This window comes from Saccostrea cucullata, unplaced genomic scaffold (assembly GCF_032062105.1).
Source record: "Saccostrea cucullata isolate Sc308-1 unplaced genomic scaffold, CSIRO_AGI_Scuc_v1 ctg232, whole genome shotgun sequence".
NCBI classification, from domain to species: domain Eukaryota; kingdom Metazoa; phylum Mollusca; class Bivalvia; order Ostreida; family Ostreidae; genus Saccostrea; species Saccostrea cuccullata.
In genome coordinates, this window is record NW_026929738.1 from 171615 (window position 1) to 198970 (window position 27356).

The 27356-nt window shown below is 33.0% G+C and overlaps 2 protein-coding genes across 7 annotated transcripts; both read right to left on the minus strand.

Annotated features, from left to right (window-relative positions):
• Positions 1-226: 226 nt before the first annotated feature.
• On the minus strand, positions 227-8745 carry LOC134282068 (uncharacterized). Of its 2 annotated transcripts, none has more exons than XM_062764503.1 (4): positions 8683-8745; positions 6874-6960; positions 4040-4136; positions 227-666 (listed from the first exon to the last, which is right to left on the minus strand). In XM_062764503.1, the coding sequence occupies exons 1-4, from the start codon at positions 8698-8700 to the stop codon at positions 461-463; spliced, it is 408 nt and encodes a 135-aa protein (XP_062620487.1). In that variant the 5' UTR covers positions 8701-8745; the 3' UTR covers positions 227-460. The 2 variants fall into 2 exon arrangements, with proteins under 2 accessions (XP_062620487.1, XP_062620486.1); XM_062764502.1 differs by lacking the exon at positions 8683-8745 and adding an exon at positions 7533-7584.
• Positions 8746-12817: 4072 nt separating this feature from the next.
• On the minus strand, positions 12818-25593 carry LOC134282077 (centrosomal protein of 89 kDa-like). 5 transcript variants are annotated; one of them, XM_062764521.1, is made up of 25 exons: positions 25500-25593; positions 23499-23546; positions 21697-21926; positions 21249-21405; positions 20738-20867; positions 20495-20577; positions 20232-20339; positions 20057-20068; positions 19832-19901; positions 18904-18978; positions 18444-18647; positions 18149-18300; positions 17903-17956; positions 17713-17796; positions 17465-17577; positions 17145-17260; positions 16831-17011; positions 16627-16690; positions 16184-16287; positions 15944-16043; positions 15777-15818; positions 15581-15670; positions 15412-15458; positions 15200-15322; positions 12818-13363 (listed from the first exon to the last, which is right to left on the minus strand). In XM_062764521.1, exons 1-25 carry the CDS (start codon positions 25545-25547, stop codon positions 13183-13185), a joined length of 2616 nt encoding a protein of 871 aa, XP_062620505.1. In that variant the 5' UTR covers positions 25548-25593; the 3' UTR covers positions 12818-13182. The 5 variants fall into 5 exon arrangements, with proteins under 5 accessions (XP_062620505.1, XP_062620504.1, XP_062620500.1 ...); XM_062764520.1 differs by lacking the exon at positions 21249-21405 and adding an exon at positions 23989-24047 and having other exon boundaries at positions 20738-20865; positions 25500-25572; XM_062764516.1 differs by lacking the exon at positions 21249-21405 and having other exon boundaries at positions 20738-20865.
• Between the last annotated feature and the right edge of the window lie 1763 nt (positions 25594-27356).

The following is a 27356-nucleotide window of genomic DNA, read 5'->3' on the forward strand; positions in this document are numbered from 1 at the left end:
TGTTCGCAACGTTATGTATGTATCAATGTTCGCAACGTTATGTATGTATGACATTTTGGAAATACCGTAGAGATAATTTTTATTCTATATAACGTCTAAATATATTTTTCTCATTTTATTCAAACATGCTACACATAAATTACAAACAAGTGCAACTAATAAAAACACGATAACACAGTTATCAAAATCACAAACTTTAACATGTTTCTAAAAAGAGATTACCATAGTCATACCTGCTTTCTAAAGAGTTACATCTTTTTTGAGAAAAACCTATAACGATGATTCTCTATAGAAAAGTCATCATAATTAGTGTATGCATTTCAATATCGATGAAACAAGAATATATATTTACCAATTCAAGAACAGTATAAATGTTATTATATACGATACTCTGTCGATGGCACATACAACACTATTTATTTTTGTGTAAGTTTTGGGATCGTGTAAATCAGAACATAGGCTATCCATTTCTAATCCTGCTCATCCTGCTCTGAAGTAATGACCCAGTCCGCCGTCTGTTTAAGGGAAAACAGTAACTTCCGAAGTAATTATGACAACAGATTTGAGATGCGTCACATCCGGGGTCATCAAAGCAGTCCACTGTAAATCTAGGGATCAGGTTGAGCCGTGGTGATGGGCATCTGCCTGGTCTAGCAGAGTTAAAGGCTATCAAAATAGAAATATATTTTTGAAAGATTTTTAACCTTTAAAACATTCTTTGTTCGATTTTAATAAAAACTAGAGCTAACTGTAAGGGAATTGTTACAGGTGTTCCTCAACCAACCCCACACTCCCCTTTATGACCTAACTGTTCATAAGTTACAACCAGGAATTTTGCAAAAGTTGGTTAAACTCCAAGGTCAAGAGGAACATATTTATACCCCAAGAAAAGTCTTGTCACGGGGAATACCCATCGGAAATATGAGAGCCAAGGGCTCAACTGATTAAAAGATTGGGACAAGGTTGGAGATTTTATGGACAAAGAGACAAACAGCAAAACAGGCGAACAGGGCAAAAACTATATATCGAGAACCCGAAATCTCGAGTGCAAAAAATATAAATATAAAGTAAAATGACAACTTTTGGTCTTCAAGCAACATCTTTTATGTTGAACGTTTAAAAATTGCAAATTTTCAAATACAATAAAATCTCATCTTAGTGACGGAGTGTATTCTAGTTTTACAAAATGTTTATTCTAATATTATAAGATTGTCAGATCCTTTGAAACTTTATTTTCCACTATAGCTCGGTTGGTCACGTGATCAAGTCGAAGGGCTTTTCAGTAGATTGGATTACATTCCAACTGAGTTCATTTCCCAGTGGAGTTTTAATCTTGCCATTTATTTCTTTAAAACATTGTATCTTGTTCTCCCCTTACAACTGCTGACAAGGTACCAGTTACTTGTAATAGTACATATGAGAGTTCTTTGTACATATATGTTTAAAGTTGAGAATGTTTTATTATTTTTTAAAATTGATTACATCAAGGTTAAAAGAAACAAACAAAGATAAAAAAAAAAACAATCAATATCTGATGATAGAAATTTTTAATTTAAGAGTAAATTCTACACTTTAGACTATGGTAATATTTTGCGAAGTGCAAACAGAAATGTACGAGGGATGATCAATAAATAATGTCATCGGTGCTCGGAAAGCAAAAAAAAAAAACGCATTTCAGTGATTTAGTCTTAATGATTTCACTTAAATATTCTCTTTTAATTGAAACACATGTCCGTAACATTTTTATCCAATTTCTAATTGTTTTTCGAACACATTTTTGAGTATGACCCTTCGTGTACTGGAATATGGCAGATCCTATGATTTCCTGTACTTGTTATCTTCTTTCGATCTGAAAGGTGTTTTTTTTTTAAGTTTGGGAAATGAAACAAGTCAAAGGTTGAAAGATCTGGCGAATATTGTTGGTGTGACAAAACATCAACTTTCTATTTATCCTCAAAATCCCTTTACTCTTCATGGCCTGTAGGTTTGGACGCTGTCATGAAACATTTAATGTAGTGGATTCCTCATTCTGGTTCCTTCCTCTCATAAACCTTTCGATTTTTTGGCAACAGTTTTACTTTCTAGACTCCACAAGATATAGAACTGCCTCCCCCCCCCCAAATAAAAATTTGAACAACAAGACCACTAATATTTCAGAAAATAGCATTTGAAACTGTTTTTGTACTCTTGAAAATCGTTGCTCTTTTCAGACCTTTGCTGTTTTGTCAAGTGCATCTTATTGTAAATTTGTTTTGAGGGTTAAGAGCAAGGGATTCAATTTTCATCATCTGTTCTAATTTCAGAGAAAGGTTGATAAGTACAATTTTTGATTTTTAAAGATATTTTTACACGCCGTCGTTTTCACTCTGAGTATTAAGCTTTTTTTACTGTCAAATGTTTCTTTAAAACATTGTGAACTACCCCCAAAATGATGCCTATCAAATTTTCTGTGTCTTACAGTCAATCAAATATAATCAGTGATAATTTGTTGAATTTTCGCAAACAGTACATTGTTTGTTGTAAGTCCTTGTCGCCAAGGACGGTACCAATTTTTGTGCCTATTATATCATTTTTGTTAATTGAAATCCATCTGCTCATGTGTGTATAAAGCAGACATTGGTTGCTGTAAATTTCACATATTTCAGCTAATTTTTTTTTGGATTCTAAACAAGTTTTACAGCAGCTTTTATGATCGCGTTCAGTTTCATCTAATCATGATCGGGAAATAACGGGAAAATCCGTCGTCAATTCAGTGTATAAATAATGGACTAACAATTGGTATGAAAAAAAGTCATCGTGTTTATCAGCATTTGACCCTCAATGATAAATTTTATTTGCTGACAAGGTCATTTTATCTTTTATCCATAGAACTCAGCAGGATAAATGATGACTTTAAAGAATGGAAATTCTTGTTAATTCATCAACTTGTTTGTCAATAATTTACCTCGTTTTAGAAATTGTTCATACGTAGACCATGCTCTTGTGTATCGAATCAAATGAGATATATAATCTCCGTATGTAGGTGATGAAAATATATTGCTGCATAGGTAAGGGAAGACATAAATACAATGTATTGAAAAGTTATCATCTTTTTGATGTCAACTTCAGAGTACTTGTGTGTACAATCATAATGTTTTTAACAAAATAACTTTGTGAATGACCAACGACAAGGTAAGTAAATTTACGAGTTCCATTTTTATTGAGATTTATCATAAGAATATTTTGGTCAGTTTAGTTTTGGGTACGATCGAGCCATTTTGGACAGAGTTATGCCCCTTGGACTTAAAAAAATTCCAATTGGAAATTACCATTTCATTTGTTAATTGACACATACAGTTGTGTACAGATTTATCATATGAATATCTAGGTCAAGTTCTGTTTTGGGTACAATCGAGCAATTTTGGATAGAGTTATACCCCCTTGGACTTACAAAAATCCAATTATTTGGGAGACGGGGCATGTGTTTTACAAACATCTCTTGTTTTTATCCTGTTCTTTGCATGTCTATCTGTTTATCTATTTTTCTGCAAAAACTTAATTTTGCCTATAACTTTAGATTGGGATAAATCTGAAACCCCTAGTTCTACTTGTTTAACGTTATGGCCAAGGTTATGTGTTTTTTCAAAGTGTGCCAAACACTAGGGTCAAGACAAAAGGTCAAAAATATACAAACTTGAAGTATGAAAGCCCCAGTACCAACTGTACAAAAATTACGGCCAAGGTTATTTTTTGGAAAGGAGGGTCTAACTCCAGGGTCAAGTGGTCAGATATATTTGTACTCATTAAAAGTATTGTCAAAAAAAACAAAAAAACAAAAAACAAAAAAAAACATAAAGAATATTAAAGCCATAGCTCCCACCAACCAAAAGTTATGAGCAAGGTTCAAGTGTTGCCTGAAAAGATTAACAGGCAGACAGATTTTACTGTAATCATTCAACTTTTCGACTTTCTATAGATGATTTAACAACAGTGTAATTTTATGATTCAATTATATATGGTTTTAATTCATGGATAAAGACTGATTCTTCTTCCTCCTTACCTGAGACACAGGTGGGTTGTTTCAGTAGACAGGGGCCCGTGGGACGACAGTTATCGTAAGATAAGTCACAGACTTCTCCTATATTGCACTCCACTATCTTAAAAAACATGATGAAATAAGGGAAATGTTTTACAGGTGGAAAATATGAATTTTTTAATAATATATATTTGATTGAAAAAGAGCATATTTTGAAGTATGTTTGCATTGTGTTATAATTAGTATTAAAATCTAATCGCAGAGATGTTTAGAATGTATATAATCATACACAAGTACTGGATAAGATGTACGATGACTGCAGTGATAATTGTAGACCAGAAGTCTCTGTTTTACGTCGTGGTTATTGGAGACAATGTCCATTATGTGTTAAACATTGTCGTTTTCTATCAATACAATAGCGTGTTGTGTATTACAACGTGTCTAACTTTTAATGTAATCCATGGCTCTATTCACAGGAAATGAAATGAACAGTCATATCTCTGCTTTGCAGTCACGTTTTTTGACATATAAACCGTCATGTAAAATATAAATGTAAAAAAAAATTAGCTGTTGAAAATAATTCTATGTATAAAAGTTTCAGTCAATTTAACACATGTCGAAGCGAAGACAATAGCAAAATAAGTCAGAATAAATTCTGCTTCGTGCCACGGTAAATACAGGTATAGAAACAAGTCTGGTAATAACTGGGCAGAATATGTACCCATTTGAAAGACCAATAAATTGTTAGAAGACTGAAACCAACATCGATATTGATAATGAGAAACTCAAGCATTTTAATATCATTATCGGCCGCAGCAGCGGTCGATCTATTTGTGGTTGTTATCGGCCGCAGCAGCGGCCAATCTATTTGTGGTTGTTTATCGGCCGCAGCAGCGGCCGATCTATTTGTGGTTGTGTTAGAAAGTGCACATGGGGAATTGAGATGTTATTTTTTCATTAGTTCGGTAAAATGATTCTTGAATGATAACATGTATAAAATCATGAGTAAAATATTTTAAAAACTTGCTTTAATTAAAGTTTTAATTGTTGTTATTATGTTTCAATTTCATGTTCATTTTGCATCAGATAATTCATAATTTATGGTTATATAAAAAGAGTACTCCCCATCCTGGGAGTGTGTAAGACACAAAAGGAAATCGTCATGATTTTCCGGATAATAATGACATGGTAAAGTGTATGAATAAAAAATTGAAAAGTTGTTCAACTAGTAAAAATTTGTTTGAATATGCTACAGCTGTGAATGACACAAAGATTATTTTTATACATTTTGCAACACACCATGCAGCATAGCCTACTCTGCAGAAACCATATCTAAGACATTATCACGTGACAAAAATCCAGGGTATCAGCACCCGGTTAATCTTGAGAGGCCTACATCTTCATTTTGATGGCAATAATTTCTCATATTAGTCATTGACTTTTTTATATCGATAAATCCATTGGATGAGAAAATGCAATAAAATTTTTATTTTATTTTTAAAAATATTCATTTATTTATTTTGCTTTGAAGACGGTCTGAAATAAAAATTCACTATAATTTTAGCTTTGAATATCTTGTGCTTTTCTTGCATGAATGCTTTTAAATTTGTGAAAGTATTTTTTTTTTTTGAAATGCTAAATTTTGTTAGTGGCCGATTTGATGCTTTGCATCAATTTTACTTGTCTTTGGTGTACTTGTGTGTAGAATGTTTGCAGATGACCAGTGACATGGTATGTAAATTTCAAAGTTCCTATTTTATTGTTAGAACAATCAGTTGTCAATATCAAAAGGTCTGGCATTGATTTATCGTGGGAGTGGTTATGTATCGTGTTAAAATTACGCACGTCTCGATGTTATTGATTCAAGACAAAGTCAAATCTCATAGCGCATCTGCAGCACACCACACGACAAATTCCTGGTGGATTGACCAAAGCTTAAAATGATTGAGGGGGTCTTGAAAGAAAATTTTATCTGGAAACGTGGTCTTTAGAATCCCTGTCAGCCTTAAGGGTGAAAATAAAATTTCTGAAACCGTATTGCAAATCTGTAGGACATCATAATCCAAATGTTGCTACAGCTTACAATAGATAAGGAAGATGATTTTTAAAGAAAAAAAATAGTTTTTTTGATACTCGATTAGCCCAAGGTAAAAAAGAGCGTTTTTAAACATCGTCATTTAAAGGACATTATCTGTCATATTCCAAGGATGAATTGGCCACTTCTAAAAATAAAGAGGGGTTATGGTAAACGACTACTAGTGTGTGACAGATGGACGGTCGGACCAAAATGACAAAATACATGTACTACAGTACTTGTACAAGAAATGTATATATAGAATCAGCAACAACATAAATATACTATTAGAAGTATAGTGAATTAAAAGTAATAAAGAGAAGTGACAACATATCGCCATATCAAGCAGAAAAGGAATTCTAGCACATGCAATTGTAATGTTCATAAATATAAGCAAGGAAGCCTTTTCCAAAAGTGTGAGATAAATGGCTCATTTCGAGGTCAAAAATTGAAAGGATATTGAAATTAAATTCATATTACAGCTTAAAGCATTAATTATGTTGGTTTTTAATTATTGTGAAAAGTATTGCTTGAATTGCAATGATAATTTCACAGCGAGTTTAAATTTTATCAATCAGGCAATTATTCAAAATTTTCAGCGAGGTCAAAAATTTTTGTTACGCTATGGATGGGCCTTTTTTTTTTTAAATATCATTAAGAAAATGTATGCAGGATCGATTCATGTCCGAATTATGTACACATTGCATTGTGATTTGTCTGTTTTAAAGTTTGAAGTGATGTGTAAGGCACAGATTTTTTTAACATTCAGATTCATTATACTTACAGAGCAGGCATGTCGACGTACAACATTGATCCAAGGATTTTGGAATCGAGACACTGTCTGTGCGTATATTGTATGTAAAATATACAACTGAAACACAATAAAATACAAATAGTTAAGGTATTAAGTGTTATTTTGTTACTTTCAAGATGAACAAAATTGAGCGCAGGGCAATTCTTAATTTTTTTTTCTTCTATTGTAGATTTAATTGGGGAAAATTCAATGTCATATTTTCAATTTGTCCAAAGAGAGAGTTTTGTTGATAACTGCCTTTTTAACTGAAAAATAAATGTGAAATTTTATTTTTATTTTTATTGTTGTTGTTGTTGCTGTTTGTGTGTTTTTTTTTAAATAAACATTTTATCAAGATATGATGAGTTTTTATGCCTGAATGTATTTATTGTATATACATTTATATTTGTTTTTGTTTTTTTTATTCGGTGTAAAACAAAAGTGCCATTTTTTATTTAAAGGAATAAAATGTTGGATTTCCCCGTCTTATTAACTGAGCATCAAACGAGTACAAGATATTTCATTGTAATATCTAATTTAATTAAAAAGCTAAGATTTTAAATTTAAAAAATATGCTGTTTTTTCATAGTTGTTGAATTAAAAAAAAAATAAATAAAATGTCATTTAAAAAATCAAAATAAAATTCTTACCAATAAAAGGTAAATCCAAGTCATTTCTCCAAATTTATCTAAACCTCATATACGTGGCACTAATAGCTTTTATGCTTGTACACACGATTTTGCTATATATGTTGATTAGAAATTGAGTAATCTATGGGGGCACATAAACAAAAGAAAGAACGTGGTCAAAAAGTCACTAAATCATCGTGGGTCAGAAGTGGGCCTTTTTCTTTCTTTTCCAACATGTTGTAAACATAGGAACAATCGATCACTGATCTTGTTTCGATTCATCACTTTAATATTCATTCATTTAATCGTGAATGCAAGTAACAACTTAATTTCATGTTACTTACTCCTGTTTAATTAATTGGAACCAGTCTCCCTACATCACGTCACACGGACCGAAACATTTATTACCCAGATAAAACAAAACAAAAAGGGTTTATTGACCCTTTTTTGCAAAATCTACATTATTCTTTCCGACATGTTGAGTACATGGTATACATTCAATAGTATTTATGTGGCAGATTTTTGTTTTGACAACTTTGTGGTTTATGTACTTTTTATAGTCAAAATATTTTTGCCAATTTATCGTTCTTTGTTCTAAGGAAACTCCTTGCTGCGTTACAGCGAGAAATGTAATAAAAACGCAAAATGTAATAAACTTGTATTATTACAATTTGTAGTATTATATTCTGCGTCGAGATCAACGCATAATGTAATAACACAAAATGTAATAACATAATTTTTAGATTATTACAGTTTGCGTGACTACATTTTGCGTTATATAATAACGTATTTTTTCTTTGTTACATTGTGCGTTATTAAATTTTTGCGTTGAGGACAGCGCAAAATGTAATTGAACAAAAAGTAATAAAATATATAATTTATTTTTAAAATATGTAATTTTGGGGATTGTATTTACATTTTGCGTTGATCTCGATGCAAAATGTAATTTGAAAATTGTAATAATCTTTTTTAAAAAAAGGTCTGAAGCTAGATTTTTGTGTTTTTACATTCTGCTTGATCTCGACGCAAAATGTTATAACGCAAATTGCATTTGAGTTATTACATTGCTGTCCCAGTGTCTTTGTTCTGTTTCAAAAACAACCTATGTAGTAGCCTAGCCAGACCACTAGAATTACAACAACAAATACTATGCAGTATTAATTATTTATACCTTTTCGCCTTCTTCCATTCTTGTAAAAAAAAAAAAAGCATGACAACCAGAGACCCAACACGTTAAACTTTATCACGAAAAAATATTCTAGTATCGATAAAAGAGAGAGGGGTGGGACACAGGGATGACACCGTGAAACGAAAGTTTTTTAAGGAAAAGACAAGATAGGGTAAGGTCCCTATTTGACCCCAGGTTTAAAGTATAATGTCATGTTTTTCTAAGAACGATGCAACAGTTCAACATCCAAACCCATTTGTCTTTCTTGTTACAAAATGAGTATTGGTTCTCGGTTATGGGATACTTGTAAGCAAAGGTTACACGGGAGTACACAATATGGCATTTTCGATTTTTCTCATCTTTGAGCAAATTCTCGTCGTATACAGAAAACAAGAAGCACAAGCTCTCTTATATATACATGTACGAGGGCTGTTCAGTAAATGATGTCCTCGGTGCTCAGAAAGAAGCAAAAGAGGCTTTTCAATGATTTAGTCTTAATAATTTAACTTAATATTCTCTTTCAATTAAAACCGATGTCGATAAAAATTTTCATCCAACTTCTGATTGTTTTTAGAACTCATTTTGGGTATGACCATTAGTATACTGGAAAATGGTAGATCTTATGATTTCCTGGACTGGTGTCTTCGTTCTTAAAGGTGTTTTTTTTTTCAAGTTTGGAAAATGAAACAAGTCAAAAGGCGAAAGATCTGGCGAATGTTGTTAGTGTGAAAAAAAATTCACTTTCTCTTTATCCCAAAATCTCCTTTACTCTTCATGGTGTGCGGGTTTGGACGCTGTCGTGAAGAAATTTAATGTAATGGATTCCTGATTCTGGTTCCTTCCTCTCATTTGTGCAAAAAATTTGCTTTCTAGGAATCTATATACAACAAACATGTAATCTGCCTCCCCGAATACGAATTTTAACAACAAGACCACTAATATTTAAGAAAATTGCATATAAAACTGTCTTTGTGCTCTTGCAATTCTTTGCTCTTCTCAGACCTTTGCTGTTTTTGTCAAGTACATCTTATTGTAAATTTTGTTTCGAGGGTTTTAAGCAATAGATTCAAGTTTCATTATCTGTTTGAATTTCAAACAAACTTGGAAAACTATGATTTTTTTATTTTTAAAATAATTATTTAGATATTCTTACACGCTGTTGTTTTCACTCTTTTTTCAAAACATAGGGTGACCTTTGAGTACTAAGCTTTTTTACTGTCAAACGTTTCTTTAAAACAGAGTGACCTACTTCCGAAATGATGTCTATCAAATTTGCTATGTGTCTTAAAGTCAATCATACATCATCAGTGAGTATTTGTTGAAAATTGGCAAACAGTACATGAGTTGTTATAATTTTTGTTGACAAGGTCGGTACCCATTTTTGATGCCCATCATATAATTTTTTTATCATTCAAATCCGCCTGCTCATTTGTCTATAAAACAGACATTGGTTATCGTAAATGTTACATATTTCAGTGAATATTTCATTGGGATTCTTAACAAGTTTTACAGCAGCTTGAATGAAGCGTTTAATTTCACTCTAGTGTACTGATTCTTTATCATTCATTTTACATGCAGTGTCTCGAATAGCCCTTGTTTTCCAGCTTCTCACAATGAAACTATGTGATGAAAAGTGGTCACATAAATTGTTATAAATTCATTAAAGATTCAATAATGCGAAAAAGCTAAGCTTAATGTCATATGATATCTGTATTATATGTCATACAGTTCAGGACATTATTTATTGAACAGCCCTCGTATCTATACTAAAATTATACATTTCTTGCACTAGTATTGGACACGTCTTGTGTATAAAAATGTCATAGAGGCAAAGTTGTTTTCTTTGATCCGTACGTGAAAGGTAACTCAGATTTGACAAATCTTATCAGAAATGGGGAAAAATTACATGAAATAAGAGACCGAATGCGGCCGTTACCACAGCTTACACCCCCTAAATAATGAAACTCAACTTAAACATTGACATTGACACTTATTTTGAGTCATATTTCCAGCTAGCCACGAAAATAAATGTTCGTGAAAAAGGCCTGTTGACGACTTCTGGCGTGAAATGGAAGTAGGTCTGAAGGAAAACCGCATGTGGCTATTGCGCATCAGAACTTACATTAATTGAAAAAGAACAAGAGAACAAGAAAGCCACAGTAAAGGTAACAATTTAAAATACAAAAGTTCCCAAGAACCAAAGTGAGTAATTCCCTCACTGACAAAAAACAGAAGGAAGAGGAATCTATATACAACAAACATGTCAATCAGTCTACTTCACGGAGCAATAAACGTCAACAAGACGCAGTATAGGCCACATAATGGAATAAATGACCAGAATGTATAATAACCTTCAATAAATCACACATTAAAGAATGGTCTCTTCACACAAAGTCATCAAAAATGATCGCCATCAAAAAACATTACACATGGTCATTCCTCTGCTGAAATTGCACATCTGAAACTTTTTATGCATCTGGTATCAAATTATCTTTGGCTTTGAAACTGTATTTTTTATAAATTAAGAAAATATCCATCTATCTGCAAGTACAGTTAGATTTTAGGTTGGTTGTAGTAGAGTTCACGTTGAAGGAATAGAAGATTAAAAATTAGCAGTTACATCATCCAATATATTGTATGGTGTACTTGTATTTACAAACCAATAAGATGCGCATTTTAACATCGCAAAATTTCATTCTGTTTCTCATGATTTCTCGCTGACAAAGGACAAGTAATACTAAAAAGAATATAGGAAGGAATATATTAAAAATATATTATTTATTAACTATATATTATAAATATCTATGATAGAAATTGCAAGGTCAATGTGTTTTTATGACAACACTGACCGATTAATAATATTAGAAAATTACAATTAACATCAAGTTGCATTTAAAGTATTCTGACCTACAACAAACATGTCAAACTAAAATTAATATGGAGAATTTAATTTTTACACCATTTCTTGCAATTGAAGGTCATTTTTGTTAATAATACAGAATTTATCTTTAAATTTAAATCACCAATGAAATGTACAATTAATAAAAATAGAGCCTTCTAAATGACTTATTTCACATTACATATTCCTGTTAAATAAATAGAAGGATATACAGAGCATCTCTGTCACTATATGGCCAATACTCTTATGCGAAATCAAAATAAGAGTTTGGCTTATGACTGCTCAGTTCCTTCAATGAAAGATAAAAACTGAAAAAAAAAGTAAATTCTAAAAAAAGATACAAAAAATTAAATTTTAAAAATAAACACACTTTAAATGCACTACAATGAGTTTTGTGTCTGGACGGAAAAATGACAATAACAAAATATCTCAATAACCAACATATAGCACCAAAATAAACAGAATATACAACAGCTGTTTACTGTTAACTTAATTCTTATCTTTAAAAAAAATCTAACGAGATTCATTATCACCGGGCATAATGTGTGCACATCATCAACATGTCACTGCAAAGTCAAACAAAATAAAAGTCCAATTAATGACTGTGATTCAATGAATAACTTAAAATTGCTGTAACTTTGTAACAATTTAAATTCAGTTTTTAAATTAATTTAGAAAATTTCCTAAAAATTCTGTTTAGAAGTATCAGAATGATTTTTTATGTAACAACAATCAATATTATTAGATGGTGTTTAAAATCCCCTAAGCACATACTTCAGTATTGCACACATTCAAATGCCCAATCACTAGTAGGGATCAAATAAATAGATATTAACTAAAATTTGTTTTACAATACTATAAAATAATTTCATAACAGAAATTAAGTATAAATCAATAAGTTATTACTAAATCTGACTAGCAACTACATTTATTATTTCAAAATTTCTTCTCTTTCACCCAGAACAGATTTTTTTTTCAGATTTCTAAATGATTTCTAAATCAGCTGATATATAACTTCATTTGTACTACTTTTGTATGAAATATTATCATTTTATGATATAAGTATCAAACAACATAAGAGATGAAAATCATTTTACCATATCTTTTGCAATCCATGCATGTACATTTGCTCAACTGTTAAATCATTCATTTCCCAAAATATACTAATTTGCCTACACAATGTTTTCAACATCTCCTACATTTACTCTTTTGTAAATTAAAAATGCATCTTGTTTTAAAAAAAAAAGAATCTTTGGCATTTCATTGCTGGTTGCATAGTCCACCAAATATTACGAGGAAATGAAAATGCAAATTTCTATGACATTTAAAAGTACTGCCATAATAACCAGAAAAAATGAATTCAACATCTACAAATGCTGCCACTGTAGCACCTGATCTGCTGTGTGAAATGCAATGAATATTTTCCTTACATAACCGTTAAAATCTCTAAATTAAGCTCTCCTAATATGAAAGATGAGCAAGTTTGCAATCAATTTGTTTTCTTTCATGTCAAACCTATACACCCATAGAAGATTGGAGGCAGATTGGATTACGAGTATATTATTTCCTACATATTGCTTTTCCCGACTTAATTTGAGCGTTTCTCAGTCCCCTTCACCATCAGACGAAACATAAACAATCTTCTTGGGTTCGTGTTGATCTATAACTTCCGCTAACTGTTCGTGCTGTCGTAATTTTTTCACAGTCTTTTGAAGCACTGTTTTCATTCTGTCATTTTCAGTATTGGCAGCTTGCCAAACAATCTCCAACTCATCCTCCACCTCCCTGTAAAATAAATATTCTCCTGCTTCAAATTTGTTATTTGATCTTTCCCTGACATAACAAAGACGATGGTATGTATCCGTGACTGACCTTTTTTCTGTGGCTATATTGTGAGTATCAATGACTGACCATTTTTCTGAGGCTATTTTGAGAATATGTAAGACTGACCTTTTTTCTCTGGCTATATCATGAGTATCAGAGACTGACATTATTTTTGTGTTTATATCACGAGAATCCAATACTAACCTGTTTTCTCTGGCCATATATTGTGATTTTAGAGACTGGCCTTTTTCTGTGGCTATATCATAAGTATGAGAGACTGACCTTTTTCTGTGGCTATATCATGAGTATGGGAGACTGACCTTTTTCTGTGGCTATATCATGAGTATGAGAGTCTGGCCTTTTTCTGTGGCTATATCATGAGTATGGGAGACTGACCTTTTTCTGTGGCTATATCATGAGTATGGAAGACTGACCTTTTTCTGTGGCTATATCATGAGTATGGGAGACTGGCCTTTTTCTGTGGCTATATCATGAGTATCAATGACTGGCCTTTTTCTGTGGCTATATCATGAGTATCAATGACTGACCTTTTTCTGTGGCTATATAATGAGTATGGGAGACTGGCATTTTTCTGTGGCTACATCATGAGTATGGGAGACTGACCTTTTTCTGTGGCTATATCATGAGTATCAATGACTGACCTTTTTCTGTGGCTATATCAAGAGTATCAATGACTTACCTTTTTCTGTGGCTATCATGAGTATGGGAGACTGGCCTTTTTCTGTGGCTATATCATAAGTATGGGAGACTGGCCTTTTTCTGGGGCTATATCATGAGTATGAGAGACTGACCTTTTTCTGTGGCTATATCATGAGTATGGGAGACTGACCTTTTTCTGTGGCTATATCATGAGTATGGGAGACTGACCTTTTTCTGTGGCTATATCATGAGTATCAATGACTGACCTTTTTCTGTGGCTATATCATGAGTATGGGAGACTGACCTTTTTCTGTGGCTATATCATGAGTATCAATGACTGACCTTTTTCTGTGGCTATATCATGAGTATGGGAGACTGGCCTTTTTCTGTGGCTATATCATCAGTATCAATGACTGACCTTTTTTCTGTGGCTATGTCGTGAGTATCAATGACTGACCTTTTTTCTGTGGCTATATCATGAGTATCAATGACTGGCCTTTTTCTGTGGCTATATCATGAGTATCAATGACTGACCTTTTTCTGTGGCTATATCATAAGTATGGGAGACTGACCTTTTTCTGTGGCTATATCATGAGTATGGGAGACTGACCTTTTTCTGTGGCTATATCATGAGTATGGGAGACTGACCTTTTTCTGTGGCTATATCATGAGTATCAATGACTGACCTTTTTTCTGTGGCTATGTAGTGAGTATGGGACACTGACCTTTTTCTGTGGCTATATCATGAGTATCAATGACTGAACTTTTTCTGTGGCTATATCATAAGTATTGGAGACTGACCTTTTTCTGTGGCTATATCATGAGTATCAATGACTGACCTTTTTTCTGTGGCTATATTGTGAGTATCCAATAATGACAATTTTTCTGTGGCTGTTTTGAGAATATGTAAGACTGACCTTTTTCTGTGGAATATGTAAGACTGACCTTTTTCTGTGGCTATATCATGAGTATGGGAGACTGACCTTTTTCTGTGGCTATATCATGAGTATCAATGACTGACCTTTTTTCTGTGGCTATGTCATTAGTATCAATGACTGACCTTTTTTCTGTGGCTATGTCGTGAGTATCAATGACTGACCTTTTTCTGTGGCTATGTCATGAGTATCGGACACTGACCTTCTTTCTGTGGCTATGTCGTGTAGATTGTGATCCTTCTCTTGTAGAATCAAACGTAGGTGATTTATTTCTCGCTCGTACTCTTTCTTCTGGTTTGTAAACACTTCATCTTGTTCTTTTAACCTACAATCCAAGTTTATAATATTAATATCTAAACATGCACATGTTTTCACAAGTCTGAAAAATCTAAAATGCATGAAGTATGCTATTACCTTCCAGCAACTGTGTTAATTTTAGCAGCAGCTTTAAGCTTGTACAACTATAAATAGAAAGTAATATCATGTGAAATTATAATCAAAGCACACAAAGAGTCAGTAGAACTTCATGCCAGTTTTCTTTTAAAAATTACAATAAAAGATTTTGACAGTTAACTATATGAACCTTTAGCTTTTCCTCCATTTTGCCCTTTGACACACTGTTCTGAAGCATTTTATTCATGGCCTTCTTTGTCTCTGTTTCTCGATCCTTAATCTACAAATAAATAGAAATTAACTACCATACACTCTGAATGTAACTGTTCTCAAATGAGAATAAAAAGTGAAATATTCCACAAAACAAGCTTGAAACCATATCTTACAGCTTTTGCAAAAGAATCTCTCTCATATGCTGTTTTCTCTGCCTGAAAAGAAATTATAAAATCGTTATGAGTTTTACAATTACACCTTATTATAATTCTACAACTTCCTCAAATAAACCATCTTTCTAATCCCTGATAAAATCCTATCATCTGTAACTTAACCCTACCACTTTGATGACAGAAGCCAGCTGATCCTGGACGTTCTGTTCCTTTAATTCCGACTGATCTATGGCTTTCTGCAGGTACACCATCTTACTCTGCGCTTTCCTGTTAACATCAAACACTCAACAGTAAACTTAGACAGTATAAAAATGATAGCAAATACATGCATTTTAATAATCAATGACAAATTGCTCAAGGTTCTTTTATCTGCATTACTTATCTGAAGAACAGAATTCTAAACAAACCTGATAGCTTTCCTCATGGCCCGAAGTTCAGCTTGGCACCTTTTGTTTTCTGCTTGTAATTCCACAAAATTCAAAGTCTGAGTTCTTCTTTCTTCTTGTATAGCCTAGACACAATTATATAAGACTAGTTTGTAGAAATAGGAAAATTACACTGGTACTCAATTATTTCCTTCAAATGGTATTTTTAAGTGCAAGTAAGGTATAGGAAATACTGTATTAACCAACTTTTATTCGCGACGACTTTATTTCGCAAATTACCGGGTGTAAACTAGTTTACGACGATTAATTTTCGCAAGCAAGCCGTTTTTGGAAATGTTTTTATATGCTTCGGCGAGAAAAGATGACATTCGCAAAAAAAATAAAAGTTGGTTTACAGTAAATATTTTAATACATATATGTACTTCTAAAGAGTAACATATAAGAGAAGTAATTTAAATTCTAACCTGGATTTTTATTTTCAGATTTTGAACCTCTTGATGATAATTTTCTTCTTTTTCTGTAATGTTCCTATTAAAGAAAATTCAAAATTCACCAAGAAGTACACAGTTATCAGATAAACATGTAGATGTTGAATTAAATCCCTTGTCTGCATCTTCCACACATGTACAAGTTGTATATTGTGTAAGTTGGGAGAGCAATGGTGTTACCTTTTGAGTTCTGCTATGGTGTTGATATAGGATTCCGCTGAGCTCTGTCCTTGGTTCTCCAGAACCATGGCATCATATTTTGTTTTCAGTTCTTTATATCGCCTCTTAATTTCTTCCAAGTCCTGATCTTGGTCGGCCTTTTCAGCTTTCATTAGCACCAACTGTTTGGTCACCTTAGACACTGAAAATATTTCTCTTATATTAATTTAATACAACATCTTTGTCCAGAACTAATTCACATATCATCATCATAAATCAGGAAAACTTTGTTCTTATTAAGAACTCCTGATTCTGGACTGTACAAATTTTGATACCTTCCTGCATGTGTGCCTGGTGCATGTCCTGGGCTTTCTGATCCTTAACTTCAATCTGCTCAAGTAAATTCTGGTTCTCTTCCAGAACCAGTCTAGCATTCTCTTTCAAATTTTCCCTGTAAACAAAAGGGAGAAAATTTAAAACCTAGAAAAATCAAAACAATTTTCAATCCATACCGTATGTTAAACTACAAAATTGTGCCTTAATATTTTCCACAGATTTAAAATCATTGTTCTTGGGTTATCAATGCTTGTTGGTTCCATGGGTCTCTCTATCCAATGAATTTATATCCCCATGAACAGAGAAAAAAGAAACTTACCAGTCATTCTGGTCTACTGGATTTTCCGTCTGAATTCGTTCAAACTTTTCCTGTAGCTGCTGGTTCTCTGTCACAATGTCCTCAGCCTGTAGCTTCAACTTCTCAATCTCCAACTAAAAACACAAACATTAAGCTTATATTTCTCAATATCCTAGTAGAAAACACAAACAAACATAGGAAAAGAGAAACACAAGAATTTAACATATTCTCCGATGAATAAAAGTCCATTGATGGTACTGAGAACCTACCTGGTATCTCTTAATGATCTTCTCTCTTTCCTCTAGTCTATCATCATAGGCCAGGAAGAGGGGAGACAGATACTTGGTATTTATCTGAAAAATATATTTGAAGAATCAGTATTACTAACACAAGTTACTACCAATAATTTAACGTGATTCTCCTTCAAATTTTCACTTGAATCATATGAGAATATCTTACCAGCCAGGATGGACATGGCCCCTTATTTGGCAGACCCAGTAACTCTGAAGCTATCTGTAACAAAGGAAAAATTTAATTGTCTCAATTGTGATCATTTATCGCGTGACGTGAAAATTGTATTTCTTACAAATGGACAAGTAATTTTTTTAATCTTTAATAAATTCATAAACACATTAATACAGATCACAAATGGAAAAGAGAAATGTGTTTAAATCAAATAAATTCCATTTCCTATTTAATTATTACCGCTCGTTCCTCAGGTTTGAGAACTCTGCTCTTTGTCTGTAGCTCACTAAACTCTTTGTTCAGTCTGTATATGGTATTCTTGTAAACTTCATTCTCGTCTTTCATGTCTGTCAACTGCTTCTTCAACAACAGGGTAGCAGCAGTGTCTCGATCTACACAAAAAAAACCCCCAAAAATCTTCAGTCATATGGCATACAATTTACGTTATTTTCAAACAGATCACTCTTGATTTATTTCAAAATACTGCAAAACAGCTTAGATGATAATTCCAGTAAAAACTGACAACTCTACCTACCCCCTTTTTCTAGGGCTGCCGTGACCTGCCTGAATGTTGTCACCTCCTCTTCTAATGATTCATTGATGGAGCGTAGAAGAGCGTTTTGACCCTCCAGTCCTCTCTGCTGTTTGTCTGTGCTGCGCGCCGTGTGTATTTCTGATATACTGCGGGCTGTATTAGATCCCGACTGTCGACCAGAACGACGGGGGGAAGGACTAGCCCCTGACACACAGAAAACAGGGATTACATTTATTGATTTAAAATTTGTTCCTTTAATCATTAATAATTCTATTACAATTTAATCGACTAAAAAAATATTTGAAGATCTCTACAGATTCAAAAACAAGGTTTCATATTTAAGACATTTTGACAAAAAATTATTATGTTGGTTTTCAAAATTTGAAATTTATATCAAGAAAAGTTTTGTTAATGTTTTTCAACTCTGAACACATTTTAAAAAATGTTTTTGAAATTATACCAGATTTATCATCAGTTTCCTCTGGTTTTGTTTGGTCTTCTGTTGAGGATTTGACCAGAATTTCCTCTTGTATTTCTGTTTAAAGCAACACATAAAACAAGGAAGAGGTTTAGACACAGCAGGACATGTGCTACAGTTAGAAAGTGCTAATTGAATTAATTATCTAGAAGGGAAAAAACAACAATGTAAGTAAATAGAAACACTATAAACTTTAAATCTTAAAAGGTGATTGTCCAAGAGGTTCATGGTCCATAATGCTCACCAGCATCACATATTTTTCTTTTTCAGGGGCCAGTTTTCAGATTACTTTGACTTCTACTGGACTAGCTGTTTGTGAATTTTTTAAATATATTTTACTATCTTTTATCAAATGAAACCTGTATCCCCTTTTGAGGACCCATACTAGCCTTGGAAGGTCATAACATGTTATAATAAAAAAATGTCTTCTAAACAATAAAGCACAGAGCTTTATTATGGCCACATCCTATATTTACAGTAGCTCTAGGCACTTATTATTTTCATCATGCTGCTGTTCACTCAAAAAGGCTAAATCAATATTCCTGATTTTTGGCCCAGTAGTTCTTGTAGAGGCATTTTTCTGCACTGTCTTATAATCATCTTTTCTTGTTAGAGCTGTAGTGTCCCACTTGAAGAAGCTTAACCCCCTTCATCTGTAGAATCTGATTTTTTTTTTACCAAATTTGGTAAAAATTTGTTAAGTAGAATGGGAGAAAAGTCAACAAAATTAAAGAGTCTACAAACAACATGATAGATAGACAGACAGCTATTACATTGAGACTGAGTTAACAGGACATCAAAACTGCCAGTGCATGGAAAAACAACATTGTTTACAAAAAAACAACATTAAGAGGAAGAGTGCAGGTAAATTCAGAATTCTGTAGGTTGTAAATTTTATATAGAGGCTTACCTCTTGGTGTGGAATGTCTTCCTGGTTTCTCCACTGGAGTAGGGGCTCTCTCTATAGTAACTGTTGTTACCTTCATATGAAAAGTTTAGTTTGTTAAAATTTACAATTTCATGCATATTTGCTAAAAGTATTTTTTTACATTATATTTTTGTAAAATTTCAATTTAAGATTCTTCATTAATGATCCATTTCCACAGAGTGTTTTTCAAGTTTAATTACTGCCTACCTTCTGTGTAGTCTGTAAAATAAAGAAAGTATAACATTAATGACTCATATTGACGACAATATTCACGAAAATTAAATGAATTTTTTTTTTAATTATAGAATCACTTTGATGTGATTTCTTTTAAATCTAGAGTTCCTCTATCTTAACCCTATTTACAGGGTTTGATTTTTATTACCATTTCCTCCTGAATTTCGTCGGAGTCTGGGTCTATAACTTGTCGGTACGCCTCCCGTACTCTCTGGCCGGTCTGTTGAAGTGTCGCATCCTCTGCTTGACTGGTTCTCTATCAATGAAAAAATTCAGTTAACTTAATGAGATATCTCCATAAAGTATTAGTTAAAATAAAATTATCTACAGAAATGAAACTAATATGAACTGAATTAATATTGAAAAATTTACTTTTGTCAAAAAAAGTTGAAAATAACTAGGAGCTCATACCTTTCCTCTTTTGACAGGTTTAGCATACAATGCACTCCTGTCCTCAATGTCTTCCTGTTTTTCCAGTGTGTGGTAAAACTGACCTGAATGTGATACAAAATTGCTCATTTTATAATTACCCGGTAGTATATGAAGTCTAAAATTACATATAGAAACAAAAAAATCAAATAAGAAAGTTCATATTTTTGGTTACTGCCAATAATTAGGTTACTGTGTAATTAAACAGATTTATAAATCGTTTACCGGGTATTTCCTCGTCAATAGCATGCTCTCGGAGACTTGAGGGACCCGGTACAGGAGCTGGCTCTCTGTCAGAGTAACTTATTCTCTTTCTGCTTCCACTGGCTTGTCCAAACTCTACCGAGGAGTACCTGTTAAACAGTCAAATTGACATCCTTAATTAATTACTCATTGCATTAATGGCAATATGTTTAAGCATATAAGAAAATTATACGTGTAAGCTTGGAAGAAATATTAGATTTTTTTTTTAACTTTTTAAAAAAGATTATCAATATATATTTTTAAAACATTATATTAATATTATATGTTAATCAACATCTTTAATCTTTGGTCACCAATTTGTGTAAATTAAGCTTTTAAGGAGTTTTTAAAAGTACAATAATGAAGCTGTCACACAAACAAACACTAAATTGTAAATACAGAAATAAACAAAATCTAAAAATACAATGGTATAACAACTGGAAAGAAAAACTATCCAACAAGATAAAATTAAGTCTTCAACATGTAACGAGATGAACCTATTTTCTCTTGGAGTACTCGATACAGAAAAAGACTTAAATGATCCCACAGGAGCAGTGGACAGAGAAAAGGACTTGTAGGATCCCAAGGGAGTACTGGATCGCTGCTCTTTGAGTACTGTCCTAAGCTTGGGAGTCTTTGATTGAAGCTTTCTGACAAATTTTATACAACAAAATAATCTTTTTGGAAAACAAGTGATTTTGTAAATTTTTAACGAGTTTATTTTTTTATTTTCTTTTTCATTCAATTTCACTTTTAATTGCAGGACATTAAACTAGCCATCTAGGAGTACCTTGAAGCTAATGCTTGAACAATCCTGCAACAGTTTGTAAATGATATCTTAAGATTAGGTACATATACATGTACAATAACACAATGACTAGTCCTCATACTCATTTCTTTTATAGCTAAATTATTATTTCAAAAATTGTGCAAATTCTTACCCAGCCTCCTCCATGACCTGGTAGTCATAGAGACTACTTTCCGGGTCACTGAAGGGGTCGTCGTCTGCTGTTGGAGGATTCATGGCTCTGGCTTTAGCGAGCAGTGAAGCGTTCAGTGTCCCTGAGGAGGAAGCCAGAGCAATGTTTGTATCAGGTGGGGGATCGGGGCCGGGAGTTCGTGGGACGACAGCAAAGGCAGCTGAGGGAATCAAACCCGAGGAAATGTTACCCTGAAATATGTGTGAGGTCATGCATATAAAATGGTAACATCAAACTTGTGCAAACATTGTATATTTTTTTCTTAAATCAATTCTCAATATTGATGCTGAAAAGCGTCTTTGTTTACAAATTCACTCAGATTTAACATAATCAAAGACTTGACATCTAAAATATAATATCAATTTATATATTGCTTTAAAATATTAATTTTTTCATATTAACGTTAATTTGTACACTCTCAATTCAAGCATGTGAAACAATATTATTTTGCATTTTCACTTTATATAACTTCAAACTTTTCAAATGCATGCATTTTAAATTCTAAGTGTATAAAGTACATGCACTGGAATATAATTTTAACAATTTTTGAAAAATACAGATAAGGCAGGTTTATAATAAACAAAAGAGATTCCTAATAATTTGTATAACATTTTTAATTTTTTTTTTTTTATATGATGCATTATTTGCTACTTCTAGTTTCAGATCAAATCAGTTTATTTTAACATTTAATATTCTGTTTTTATCTAACAATGAACCTGCATAAAAAAGCCCTGCTTAACAATGAATGTACTAACTACTAAACTATAATTGTTAAAGTTGGAGATAAGCTTCAAACATTACTTTACCTCTACACACTCCCTTTCTGTAAAGGTAATCATGGTTATGTACTTGTATTTTTACTTATTTTGAATTTGAACACTCTTTAAAGGGACATACACTTGTACACTGATTGATACATGTACCTGGGAGTACCTTAATAAAGAATGCACTTGTAAAATTAAGGGGCTTTTTCCCTACACTCCTGCTAAATCATTTGTAAATGAATGCATATTTAAAGAACTATTCACAAACCGCAATATCGCCAGATCCATCTTCAGTAGTCTTTTATCAAATCTACACATGTATATAAGAGTTATTATCCTGTTCACATTAAAGTAAGACCTGCTGCCATCCCAGTCCACATCCAAATTATCAGATCCTGCTACTCAAAATGCATATTTCCCCTGGAATTTTATTTTATATTAACTAACAGAATAAAATCCAAATACTTTATCAACAGCGCTTTTCCATTTAGACTTTATGAGCAAGCTTAAATTTGTATCATGTGCTGAATGTGCAGTTAATTCACTATCATAACTAAAAATATAAATTCACTATTACTTGCGTTTCTATTCTTATTATTACATTATTTTTAAATAATTTAAATTAAAATTTTAAACTAAAATAAATTTAAATTTAAAACATTGATAGAAATCAATATTGACAAAAATGGTTTAATTCCTGATAGTACTATTATCTGATCTAACACACAGTCAGTAGATGATCATGTGATCTTGTTCTTGATCTTGTGGACTTTATATAATTTTTACAATGAATAATTATCATGATTATAGAACTTTGTGAAAAATTTAGTGCAAAATGACCAAAATTCATAAAGCCTCTGGGAAAGTGGGAGTTTGGCAAAGCAGAATCTAGACCTATTTAATATAAATTATATGACTTAGTTATGAATGCTGACTACTGAAGCAGAGAAACAGCACAATATTTTGTGTTATGTGGCTGATTCACAACAATTTTATTACCCAGTGTGAGGAATATGCTTTATCTGGTCGATGATAACAACTTGAAAACTATATAAAAAAGGAAACAGAACTTTGAATGCGACCATTAGATACAAGTCTATTTAAATATCATACCAATAATAGTGAAATAAAAATTAATATCGAAGTCATTAACAAAAAGGAATACTCTGAATGAGGCATATAAAAATTCAAATATACAATTCCTTTACTATCTGATATTTCTATTCTACCTATTGAGTCACTGATTCATATTAAAATTGACCATGCTATATCCAGTACATGCACCTTTATAGTAATCAATATTAAATGAAAAAGGGGGGAGTATAATTTTGTCATTTGAGGACCACTTCACTCTGGGTTAAGTTGATTTCAAAAAGCTAACGGTACCTAATGACATCATTCATAATCAGTGTGTTAAAAATGAAACGCTTTTAGTAATTAACTAATTGGTTGATATATCACAGTGTGGATGCAGTTTGCTTAAATTTACCTGAGTTAACCGATCTAATATGCTTTAATATAGTTTTGCAGCTAGCATGCACTCACATTCTGTAAACCATAACAAATCATGAATTCATACATGTGATTCTTCCGGCGGGAGGCAAAATCTCACGATTTTTAACCCCCCTTCCGCCCCTCCCGATTTATTTTTAAATCTTCCGTGTTTAAAATAATTCTTCAAATTAAATATATTTTGCATAACTTTTTATCATGTTTCTTATAATTGCTTAGAATGACAATACATTGAGATAACAACGGCAGAGCAATAAATTTTCACAGCGGTAGGCTTCGTAGTAATCAACATGAGGTCGTATAATTCGATTGTAAAAATTAGTGCTAATCAACTTGATAAATGACCATCGATGTTTTATTGCTGAATGTAGAACATTGTAATTAGTTGCTAAAATACCCAATTGCCATCTTCTAATGGTGCAGTGGTCATTAACAGATACAGTTATACTTTTGACTTAAGTTAAAAATAGATCAAACTACAGGGTGTTGCTAAAAAATATACCTGACTCTACATGTACTTTCACTTTGTTGTATTTTTAGAGAAATGATTTTTTTAAATCTCTTTAATATTCTATTTAAAAAAATTACTGACATAAAATATGTTACATAAAACCTATGATTTTCTTCACTTACTGCAAAAAAATATACTTCACTCTACTTTAATGTATTTTTTAGAGAAGTTAATTTTATCTTTTCATAATCTATTTAAAAACAAATTAATGGCATAAAATATAAGATCTATGTATGTTTTACTTCACTTACTGGTTGATATATCAATACCAAATAAAAAATAAAATTTTATTCAATGTTTTAATGATGATGTTACCTCTTAATTAATTTCAATGAATTAATTTAATTTTGATTTAATTTCACTTCTGATCATTTGACTAAAAATTTAAACATATTATTTTAAAGCAAACCTTTATGAAATAAAAACAATTTTAAGTAATAAAGAGGGAGACTGCATTTTCTAGGGAGTTGGATGGTCTTTGAACAATTTAAAAAATGTCGATAAAAAATCTCCAGCTTTGAGACCCAAACTCCAGCTGAAAAATTTCAAATCTCCAGTTGTGATTGTTCAGTTCTGTCACATGTATGTGAATTATAATTTTTTTCCCTACATATAGCAAATTCAGCGGTTTTATCTTTGAAATGAGACCGGCATCTGCATACCTGATAAATGTCATCTTTGAAAAAGAAAGGATAAATCTCGAAAATGAAATTTTATATAAAATATGTAATTTCTGTAAGATAAAGCAATGCAATATAAATCTACAAGAGATAGTTTACATGACAGATTAGTTTACATGTAGACTATATTCCGGGAGGTCAGTTTGCCAAACAAGCTCGGGCACGATGTATCGAATTCACCGCCATCTAAAATTCTTATCTTCTTTACGTGCAAAATTCTGATCATGGGAAGCAAAACAAAGAAAAGACATTCGATGCTATATTGCATCATTGTTTTTGTGCATTGAAGACACATACCAGGCTAGAACCCTTCCCTTTGCCTTTCCTGCCAGTTTTCCCTGCCATTCCGAATCATGAATCCAGTGTAAACAGTTTTGAATGCGCATGCCCAATTCCTTTTTCAAATTGAATAGGTCGCTCCTAATAATTTCGGGTTCGACTTTTTACCCCCCCCCCCTTGCAATGAATTTGGGATGTTAATTCATTTGAAGACATGATTAATGAATTAATAATAGGCAAATGTTTGTATGCATATCTATACATGTATGTGTGTGAACTGGTAGAGTTCCCTCTTCAAGTTCAACCGAATAATTGTGCTCATATCTTGATTCATGATCTTGTTTTTGTTGAGGTTTTAAAATGTTCACTGATGTAATCAATTTAAAACTTTAGATCTCTTTTTTTGATCCGGCAAACCCTACCATCGGGGATCATGATTTGAACAATTGAATCAGGCGCGGATCCAGAAATTTTTTCCAGTCAAAAAATGACTTCTATTGCCTCAAATCTTTCACTTTTCATACCAATTTCACACCTATTCGCGTTTACCGGGGGGGGGGGGGGTCAGCGTTCTCCAAGGGGGGTCCATGGTAACTTTTTAACCTTGTAAATTCCAGGGGGGGGGGGGGTCCTGACCCCCGACCCCCTCTAGATCCCCGCATGTGAGTATACTCTATATGGGGATTGGCTTATTATCTACTGTTTTACGTCGTTTCGGCAGCAATTCGGTTATATTTCGTCGATCATATTTTCGGATTAGATGCCATCGGGAGTAAGCATGGGCTTAGGAAGAAGCGATCCTTTAGTCCCAACTAATAACAATCCAGGACCTCGTCGATCATGCTCGTCATGAGTATTGAAACAACACCCGGGTTGATGCAGTGCTGCTGGACTTTTCCAAAGCATTTTACACGGTTCCACATGAGTGACTGCTCGCCAAACTAGTCCACTACATGTGTATGAGGCAGTCAACTGTGAACACGATTAGATCCGGACCAAGTTTCATGTTTGGCCGAACGCAAAAGGTACTGATCGAGGGCCATTTTTCACCAACCGCACCTGTTACATCCGGAGTGTCCCAAGGAACGACCCTCGGCCCACTGCTTTTCTTGTTATATATTAACGATCTACCTTTCAGAGTGAGATCCAAGGCCAGGTTATTTGCGGACTACTGTCTGCTGTATAGGACCATCGCTACAGAGGACAATGACAGGCAACTCCAGATGGACCTCGACAACCTCCAAAACTGAGAAGCAGTCAAGCAGACTAGATTATGCGTTTCAACCTACACAAGTGTGAGTTTATCCGTATCACCACCAACTGGAAGCAACGCATTACACCATATTACATCCAAGGAAAGGAGCTGGCCTTTACCAGCAAGGCCAAGTACACAGGGGTAAACATCTCCAACAACCTTTCGTGGAACCATCATATCGATAGTGTTTGTAAGAAAGCAAACAACACCATGGCCTTCTTATGGAGGAACCTCATATATCTTATGGAGAAAGTCAAACAGGGGTAGCCACAAGGTGTCATCAAACACCGGTACAGGATCCCATTCTGACTAACCACCGTCTACAAGAAATCATTCTTTCCTACCACCATCAGGATATGGAACCAGCTACCCGGATACACCATCATGGTCATGTCCGAAAAGTCCTTCTAAGATATAAAGCATCTGAAAGGAAGCAGGACATGTTATTATCAGTTTTTAAATTGTAAATATGGGTAGATGTGTGGACTTCCTCTCCCAAACACGTTTTAATCAAAGTGATTAAAAGTGATCAAAGTCAATTTTCCACTATTAATTCCTTTGTAAAAAGTGAGACTGAGATCAAAAGTGCGCTCATCTAAGTTTTATGGCCCCCAGGCCTG